The sequence below is a fragment of the Xyrauchen texanus genome, unplaced genomic scaffold (genome assembly GCF_025860055.1).
Source record: "Xyrauchen texanus isolate HMW12.3.18 unplaced genomic scaffold, RBS_HiC_50CHRs HiC_scaffold_228, whole genome shotgun sequence".
In the NCBI taxonomy this organism is placed as follows: Eukaryota; Metazoa; Chordata; class Actinopteri; order Cypriniformes; family Catostomidae; genus Xyrauchen; species Xyrauchen texanus.
Genome location: NW_026266196.1, coordinates 19,030 through 28,819, shown reverse-complemented (window position 1 = coordinate 28,819; position 9,790 = coordinate 19,030). Strand labels below are relative to the sequence as shown.

The 9,790-nt window shown below is 36.1% G+C and overlaps 2 protein-coding genes across 3 annotated transcripts; both read left to right on the top strand.

Moving 5' to 3' along the window:
- The first annotated feature begins 1,044 nt into the window (after nt 1-1,044).
- On the top strand, nt 1,045-4,872 carry LOC127641939 (uncharacterized). Its single transcript, XM_052124712.1, has 11 exons — nt 1,045-1,285; nt 1,364-1,465; nt 1,564-1,796; nt 2,003-2,178; nt 2,264-2,357; nt 2,498-2,627; nt 2,717-2,937; nt 3,040-3,073; nt 3,609-3,692; nt 3,770-3,861; nt 4,621-4,872. Exons 1-11 carry the CDS (start codon nt 1,045-1,047, stop codon nt 4,870-4,872), a joined length of 1,659 nt encoding a protein of 552 aa, XP_051980672.1.
- Nucleotides 4,873-4,999: 127 nt separating this feature from the next.
- LOC127641940 (uncharacterized) lies at nt 5,000-8,923 on the top strand. Of its 2 annotated transcripts, none has more exons than XR_007970240.1 (6): nt 5,000-5,088; nt 5,243-5,407; nt 7,267-7,449; nt 7,775-7,883; nt 8,196-8,371; nt 8,763-8,775. XR_007970240.1 is itself a non-coding variant. In XM_052124713.1 (6 exons), the coding sequence occupies exons 1-5, from the start codon at nt 5,031-5,033 to the stop codon at nt 8,305-8,307; spliced, it is 627 nt and encodes a 208-aa protein (XP_051980673.1). In that variant the 5' UTR covers nt 5,000-5,030; the 3' UTR covers nt 8,763-8,923. The 2 variants fall into 2 exon arrangements, 1 of the variants encoding a protein (XP_051980673.1); XM_052124713.1 differs by having other exon boundaries at nt 8,196-8,307; nt 8,763-8,923.
- Nucleotides 8,924-9,790: the final 867 nt, after the last annotated feature.

The following is a 9,790-nucleotide window of genomic DNA, read 5'->3' as shown; positions in this document are numbered from 1 at the left end:
TGATACTCATGTCAAAATCCACATTTAAACCTTTAGGATGTAAGGCGTCCAAAATATGGATCCAGTAGAGTATAGTAGATATAGATATCCAGTAGATATATTCTTGAGAAATGCTTTTGAGCATAGATTTAAGTTACCCATCTGAACCCAAATATGAACTTGATTTACTCAAATATAAATAAATGTAACTAGACACATTTTCAAAACGGATGCAATTATAAAAATGATAACAGTTGCCATTTATTTGCATACTAGACTATACAATTCAACGAGTACAATTTCATTTAGCTGCAATTTATTAATCAATACATTTATTCCAGAAGGATCCATGCAAGGCCAAATGTAAGAGCAAGAACATTGACTCAGTGCGGTGGAGAAAGAGGGACCAGTTGGGACGATTGACTATTGAGAATCGAACTCCCTCAAGAGGTAGTAACAGTTATGTGTTATGTCAGTTATAAGGGTCATTTCCTCTAAATTGTCATAAAACAATCTCTAAAGTTTTCATATGATTTTCCAGTCACATCTGAATGTCGAATGAGGTCGATCACGACCTCAATATGAAAATTCATCAGAAGACATTGCTGAAACAACAGATGGTGAGAATGTACTATTATTAATTTTTATAACTAACAACATGCAGAAATGTTGTACATTTTTGCACTGCATGTATTCTTGCTGATTGTATACCTATTGTATGTATTCCTAAACAGGCACTTCACCTCGACGGTTTGAGGAGACACTTCAATTGATTGGTAATAGACAATGTCAGATACAATAGATGTACATAACTAATTTTGTATTTTACAGGATATGAAAATTCTATGGCTGACGCCATTTAGTACAGGGCTGGAAAAAACTGTGAAATACTTTAACTCCATTTATCCCTCTCCTCTAAAGACAAAAATATTCAAGAACTCAAGGAGAGCTTAGACAGCCCAGACATTTATCCATCAGAAACTTCCAACATACTGGACCTGGGGTTTGCGGCATGAACTATGTGACGAAAAGTGGCAAAAATCAAGACCACATCTTTTACAAGCCATGTTAACAAGCGGAAGGACACCTCAACAAGCTTGCCAACAGTGTAATGTGGAAGAGGCTGTAATTCGATGCAGAGACTGCCTCCCCAAAGAACTGTATTGCAGTAACTGTGATGTGTCAGTGCATCACCAGTATGTTCTACACAACAGGGAGTCATTTGTGGGAGGCTTTTACAAAGCCATGTCACCGAAATGCATCGTTACAAAAGACAGCAGTGGTGAACATGTAGTGAGTGAGCAAGGTATGTGACCGCTATATGGATTGGATTACATTTCAAGTAATTTAATACATCAATTAATATTGATGTCTGTTTTTCCAGATTGTCTCCTACCGATCGCTTTGCCCAAAAAGATTTGCTGTTGTGGTGCTGAGGATGTTTCGGTGAATGCTGGTCGTGCCGTTATCTTCATAAATATTAATGGTGCTTACCTTTGTTTAACTTGCAATATAGAATGTGTAAAGCAAGTACAAAGGCTTGTAATGTATGGTTGTGATGAATATCTCTGTTTGACCCAACAGGTCGCTATGATCTCTCTCTTCCTTTGGTAACCTGTAAGTCTTGCCTAAAATCGTGGACACCTGAGGTCAAAGACCTTATATTAAATGGGTACTGGCCTGGAACCATTGAGTTTCAGACGATTTACACTGTCGACCTGTTTAATACCTTTGAAGACTTTAAAGTCACGGCACCTGGCCTATCCAGACAGGCCTTTGTGAGAATGCTGCTGAGCCGCTCAATGCGTTCTGGCAGAGTAAGTCAGATTTAAACAAAATGTAATAATGTAGAGGATAAGTGGGTGAGGGGGTTATAGCCATTGACATAAAGGTTTGTTTTATAAATAAGAAAGTTGTGGCTAGATGTACAAGGAAAGGAAATGTTGTGGAATCATGATTAGGAGAAGTCAGGTTGTACTGTACTGCAACTCTCACCATAACTAGTCTATTTTATGTTTACTAGGTTGGTACAATATCAGTGGACTGTTTTCAGCGCAGTTTTCTGGAATGGACGTACTGTAGACATGAGATGGAAACACTTCTTGGAGATGACCATTTCTCCTGTCCAGCTTGCAGTCAGGATATGGTGGCAGTGTCTCTTGATGGGAACAGGAAAATGTACAGGTTTAATCGCAACGGGTAAGTTAACTTAAAGTAATTTATCTTTTAAAAGACAAAACCTAAACCTGTCAGAGTCCATTCAGTGTTTTTTGTATTTTTGTAGGATAAATGAAAATCCATATTTTGACGGAACCTTCTTTGCCAAAAATGAAGAGGTTGCAGAGTTTTTGCAAACTATTAGAGACAAAATCAAACCTGTAAGTTATGGAAAAATATAATCAATTAATGCTTCAGTCATAAGAGTCAATTTTATCATGTACAACTTACAGGTCATCTATGATGATCTATGATGATGATTTAACAACAATAATAATTGTTTGTGAAAATATTCTCTTAGTCACCAGGCCGACCCATTTGTGGAAACTCACACTTTAAAGCTGGCAGTGAGTCTAACAAGAAGTCTCAATCCAAACTTGATGAAGAGGGTGTGATGATTTCAGTCTGTAGACACTGCATTCTTTTGAATGGTAGGTTCAGCACTCTGATGAACCCAAGCTAACCAAGACTTTCTTGTCTTTGATTATACTAGAATTTTGAACTAAATCTTTTGTAACAGGACTACAGATGTACCGTGGAGAAGTGTTTGCATACCCTCTTTATCTTCAAAAAGAGCTTGGCAAGACACGAAAGATTGAGTTTGTCTGCACTGATGTAATGTGCAAATATTACCCATACTTAAAAAGAGTGTGTGAGGCCTTTCCTGATCTAGAGTATCTTTTGCAAATGCGACCATTCTTATCGGTTATGCATGCAAAAGGTCATTCAACCAAATGTGAGGTAATTGTATTGATTTATATATTTATTTTTAATTCTAAATACATAATGATGATTATTATACGAGTAATTTTGATACAGTGCTGCAATGATTATGCATAACAGGTGGAGTGGGGTGGCCGCAACCAAGAGGGAGCTGGTGAGTTTTAACTTTAGAGCAGTGGTCTCAAACCTGTTCCATTGAGGGCCTAGTGTATGCAGGTTTTCTCTTTTACTTTGTACCAGACTAAGTAAGTCACTAATTGGTTATGATCTTAATTGGTCACTAATTGAAAGGAAAAAAACAAAAACAAGCATACACTAGGCCCTCTGTGGAACCGTTTTGAGACCCCTGCTTTACAGTATCTACTGATAAACCTGTCATTGGATTATTCTCATAGACAGGTTAAATGTCCATATCATAATTTAAGTTACACTTTTAAAGGAAATCGCTAACATTTACAATGGTATATAATGTTTTTGGGCCCCTCTTAGTATTGTTGTTGTGTCATTATCACTTCACGCTTGTATGTAAAATGTTGCATTGTTTCTGCTGGACTTTGGAGTTCCTGGCAAAGTCAGAGAAGCTATAGTCAGGCTCGAACTGCTGACTCTCTGCAACTTTGACCACTATGCCACTTGTACCCATATGGATCTGTTCCTTAACATTTTTTTTATATTTCCTACTAATGCAGGTTTGACTGTTGGGGAGGAAGTGGAAGCAGTCAATTCATTTATGTCACGTGCTGCATTGACAACAAAATATATGACCAAATCTGGTGAGTTGTTGGGTTTAATTAACGTCTTGTTAAATATGTGCAATATTTCAAATGGACATGTTCATTTTTTTTCTCAGCACGCACAGATATGATCACTATCCATGTTCGTGGATGGAACCTAAGGAAAAAGTTAAATCTTCACAATTATCTTGCTCAAAGATATGTTAAGGTACATTGGGTATTATGTTTTTGTTCATTAATTCCAATTTAGATTAACCTTTGCATTCAGTGTTGGGTAAAGTTCTTGAAAAGTTCATTTTAGTTAATTTTCTGAGTTCACAAGTTTTGGAAAGTCCCTAATTTAGACGAAATATTCGGGTAAATGGAGTTCATATCTTAACAGTGTCCTATAAAGCAAATACAGAGAGTAAAGAAAATATCAATCATGGTCACCGGTAAGATATGAACTCCATATACCTGGATTTTGTCCTATATAATTTTGTATTAAAGGTCACATTATTGTCAAAATCGACATTTTTCTGGCTTTTATTATCATAATGAAGGTCTAGGTGCTATGTATTTACCTTTCCAAGTGTCTACACTGTCGATTGTCAGACAAACGCACACTGCCTATATTTAGAACAGATTTAGAAGCTGTGCCTGAAAACGAGCCGTTTTGAATTCCTGCATTTTGAGATGTCACAAATGCCTAAGCTCCTCCTTCAGTCACTGCACACACACTACAGCTTGTGCGTCTATCAAATCGGCAAATCAGAAGAAAGGCTCGTGATCATTAATTAGACAGACCTAAATCGACCTGTTTTTAGCAGAGCTAATGAGAAAATTTATTTAAAAAAGGTTACAATATGAGACCTTTTATTTGGGACTTCCCAAAACTTGTGAACTTAACAACTGAAATTAACTCAAATGAACTTTTCAAGAACTTGACCCAACACTGTTTGCAAGTATAACTTCATGTACGTTACAGACATTACAGAGAACAGCTGAGGTGGCAGGGGAGATTGAGATGACCAAATCCCACCTGAACAAAACAAGTGAAGATCTTCAGCAGTGGGTCACAGATGTTCAATTGTGGGCAGCATCAAGTAAGTGTGTTACTAAATCTAAAGAAATCATGTCATGTGTGCAAGGGTGTAGGAATGAGTTTGAAATTGAGGGGGACTCATTTTATTCAACAATCGTTGTTTTTATTGGGTGGGACAACATTAACTGCCACTAGGGATCTTGTCCCCCCTTCCCCACCCGCTCCTATGCCCTTCCATTTGTGAAATGTGAATGTATAACTTTTTGAATATTATGTTTGTACATTTATCGTTTTGTTTGCAAACAGCTCCGAGTACCATCAGTTCGCATGATCCACTGGGGCTGCAGCGTCTAATGGAAGGCTTGGTCCTTAAAATCCACCAAAAGAAAATGGAGTTGTACAGAGAGACAGGTTTGTGATTGAGTTTTCTTTTTAATTCATTTTGTAGGATCCTACACATTCTTGTGAAAGTAATCTATGAATCTGAATGGAAATGTCATAATGTGTGTATTTTATTAAAATTATATTTTTCTGAAATCTGTGCTCATGTGTTACCTCCTTGTAGACAGCAACAAAGACAGGCAACGCAAGCGATCTGCCATTGCTAAAGAGAAGAGCAAACTAGAAGAGGCCATAACATCATACAATGCTCTGGTCTCAAATGCAGAGGCTGTGGATCCAGCAGACACCCTTTTAGCACAAGACTTTTCAATTTGGCCTTGGGAAACAGGTAGAGATTGGAACAGGAAATATTATTGTCAACGCAGTATTTAAGTTGTCTTTGTCTTCACTTACCACAATAGTGCACAATTAGATTTCATGTAGTTTAGTTTTATGTTACATTTATTTATAAAGAGAGAATCAGACTGAGTCCTTGGTCTCTTTTACAGCTGAGCCTTGTGGACAGAATATGTAAAATAATATTACAAGAAACATTATTAAGAATAACAATTACAGCACATTCTACATAAAATGGTTAAAGTGTAACTCTCGCCAAAATTTAACCTATGGTGTTTTTTTTTTTATGTGTTCGATTCAACCTTTTCATTAATAGCATAATTTGGATGTAAAAGCTAACGTTTAAGATTTATTGTAGTCTCATTGTTCTGTCAAATGGCCGTTTGAATTGAAGTGATAGGGGCATTGCTATTATGGCATGAAAATTGCTATCCCTAAAACATTAAAAAGGCTCAACATAACATGAAACTTTTCAAAGTATAACCAGGGGCTCTAGACATGAACTCGAACATTGAGAACATTGTTTGTGTTCAAAAAGTTTACAAAAATGCAAGGTTTTGTCAAAATTATTTTTGCAGTTCAGTGATTCTGGTGTCTCTCATTTCAGCCAGTCAAAAAGTGTCGATCTCTGATTGCAAAGTAACAGGGAGGAGAGTAAACATGAAAAAGCTCCTAAAGCTTAGTTCCATATAAATGCATGTGTAATTTGTTGTTTTGTCATTAGTGAAAAACAATATTGACCATGTAGTTCCTAATATAGTTCCTAATATCTGTTCATTCGCATTCGGAGATCGACACTTTTGGACTGTCAACATAGAGGCAGTTGGAAAGACAAACAGCTACGTTGAGATGTTCAAAACATTTCTTTTTAGTAAACTGTGTACACAATGTACTCAAAGCTTTAGTTTCTGTGTAGAGCCCCTGGTGATGCTTAGAGAAAAGTTTAATGTTATGTTGAGCCTTTTTAGTGTTTTAGGGATAGCAATTTTCATGCCATAATAGCAATGCCCCTATCACTTCAATTCAAACGGCCATTTGACTGAACAATGAGACTGCAATAAAGCTTAAACGTGGCTTTTACATCCTAATTATGCTATTAATGAAACAGTTGACTCGAATACATTTTAAAATAACATCATAGGTTAAATTTTGGCGAGAGTTTATGCTCTGTGGCATGGATTTAAAATGCCCTAAAGGAACCAAAGCATCAATCTTGAGTTCTCTATGTAAATCATTCCTAGTGTGAGGGGCATGGTAGACAATAGTTTTTCTTAAATAACTCGTTTTATTAGCTTTTTTTATTATTGAGAATATAGTGATCCTAGTTTTTTTTTTTTTTTTCAAATGTGCTGACAAAGTTTGTAACAGAACTAGTTCAACACAACGACAAACAATTACATAGCAACCTGGAGATAATTAAACAACTTCACAAAATAACTTCAAATGCTTTTTAAAGTGATACATCACTTTTGTCACATAAGCATTTAAAATGCTAAATGGCTTGGGACAAATGACTTGTAGTGCATCTGTATTGCGTATTTTACGGACTATTAGTCTCAGTTTTTTTACTCATCTGGCTGGTCTATTCTATATTGGCACTAGTTTGTAAATATCAATGAACATATTTAAACATCTAAGTTGTAAGTAGACAAGCATAAAATAATAACCATGTCTTTAGTGACCAGTAAAGTGTTTATTGTAAAGGGCCTTGAAATATAAGTGCGACTTATACGCCGGTGCGACTTATAGTTCGGAAAATACGGTATGTAGTTTTATATCACATTGCAAGGCCTTTTACTGTCGGTCAATCTTTTTGTGTTTTTTTGCTATTACCAGTATTTATCTTTACAGAATCCACTGTGCCCTTGAGACAAAAGAAGATTGTGTTTGACAAGATAATGCTGTTGTCTCGTTTAAAAGAAGAAAAGACTATTCTCATTAAAGAGATGAAACAACACTGGGAGTTACTGGCTGGTGTCTCCAAGACATTAGGTGATGATATAAAGTTGGTCAGAGGTGACTTGAAAGAAGGGAGTAAGTATTCATTACTGTTTCTGAGATACTGTAAAATTTGACAGGTTTGTGGAGTAAATACTAACAGGTCTTTCTTTTTCATGCCATTTTGTCTAATAAATATATATATATATATATATATATATATATATATATATATGTACATATAATTACTTGTTTAGTAAGATATATGTAACCATGTTCAATGGATGAGCTAATGATTGGTATTAATGCTGACACATTAACCTAGTAAAGATCATTAGGAAAGAAATATGGACATTGTATGTTTCTGTAAAAAGCTGCAGTAGGATACATTTGCCCCTAACCAATCTTAAAATGTTTTAAGTCTGTCCTACTAACATGTCTGTGGAGGCATACGAGGGACTGTGCTGCATTATGTTGGCAAGATTGAGTGACGTACAACATCAAATGAGTGAGGTGAAGTCAAAATATAGGTGGGTGCTTATCTGTGGTTTAAATTTGTAATTGTGCATAGGTGTTTTGTATTGTATGCACATGGACTTGCAGGTAGGTATATGTACCAGTACATGTATATTGCATGTTCGGTCCCTGTCTTGTACTGTACCTTGTAAAATAGCTTAATCTTTCTTTGTAGACATACTTTTGGTATTGCATTGTGTGAAAGTTACAAAGTAAAATATTTTGTTACTAAAATGATGGTGTCATTTTATGAGCTCAACAGGACTGAGAAAGTGAGGATGCAAGATATTGATCATTTCAATTAACCTGTGTTCACTTTATCACAGGCAGATTGTGGTGGATCCAAGTGTTCTCTCAATTGATGAGGAAGATGGAGAAGCAGTTTGTGAGGAATTTCCTTATCTCCATGATGACAGTGATTCATCCGATGAAGACTGAGTGAGGATAAATAATGTACTAGATCACTAACCATAAAACTCTGCAAGCTTCTCCTAATGCTCAGGTACTTTCCTACTAGCTCCTGGCTGACAGAAGTTGTGATTAACAATACTCAGCAGTCAGTACTTTTTTATTTTCTAAGGAGTCTATTAGAGCTTCTGCCTGTTCATTGTATATGCCATTTGCACTACATTCGACTTGGACAATTACGCCCAGTGTTAATTTACTACTAAGGTAGTTGCCTTGCCACTTTATTCACCAACTTCTTCTACCTCTCTGTTTGATTGTGCTGCAATAATTGTACATATACCTACACCTTTACTGTGTTGCCCTCTCATCCTGTATCTTATCTGTATTTCTTTCTTTTTCTATCCCTCCGTGCAATTAATGTGTAACTTTGTGTAATTTCATGTAACTTCTTTGTCATCTTGCACCTTTTGCTTTATCTTTGCCAGGTCGCCATTTCTATTGAGAATGTGCTCTCTAAAAGCTCACCTGGTTAAATATAGGTTAAATAGGGTGGTGATGGCGCAGTGGATAAGACACATGCCTTTGGTGTGAGACCCGGGTTCGAATCCACTGTGAGACACCAATGTGTCCCTGAGCAAGACACTTAACCCCTAGTTGCTCCAGAGGCGTGCGACCTCTGACATATATAGCAATTGTAAGTCGCTTCGGATAAAAGCGTCAGCTAAATTTATAAATGTAAATGTAAAAATGTAAATGTTTTTTCAGTAAGAAGCTGCTATGTTTAGAGTTGTATGTGTAATCAGTGTAAATAAAAAAAAGAATATCGTTCATTTGTTCATTTTCCATCTTTTAATGAGCGTAATATGGTTCATTATTCTGGACATTTACTCTGTATAGCCATTAATAAATATATCTTTGTGCATAAGTGTTGAGGTCATAATATAAGTATCAAAAGAGCAAAGGCCTGTATACTGTATTATGCTCTATTGGACAATGTTTTAACTTAAGTCAAATCTAAATGACTAACAAAAGGTCAGATTTGGAAGCATTATTATGTGTACTTTTTAATTTATTTGTAGAATCAAATCACCTGGGTTTTTCAATGATGTAGTTGGTCAAACACAATACATAATGTTTCTCTATTTTTTTAAATTGCAGTCTAGATTTTGAGTAATATAATGCAGTTTTTAAATGGGTTTACTTTAGTCATGAAATTATTTCGGACAATCTGTATCTGCACAACATTCTAGTAGTGACTAAAGTGACAGAAACAAATGCGCAATGGTTGTAGACACAGCTGGGGACGCTGTTTTTCGGAGGGCTGTCTGGACTATTGTAATCAACAAACGAAGAAGAGTAAGTGCGCACACACGCACACACTGATAACTCATTGACACACACGTTAGTTGGGATCCAATGACAGTAAAGGTTGGATCAGGGATGCATGTGTGCTCCGCAAATTCATGTCATAAATACTGTATATTAGCTGATCAAATATGTATGAAAAATGACT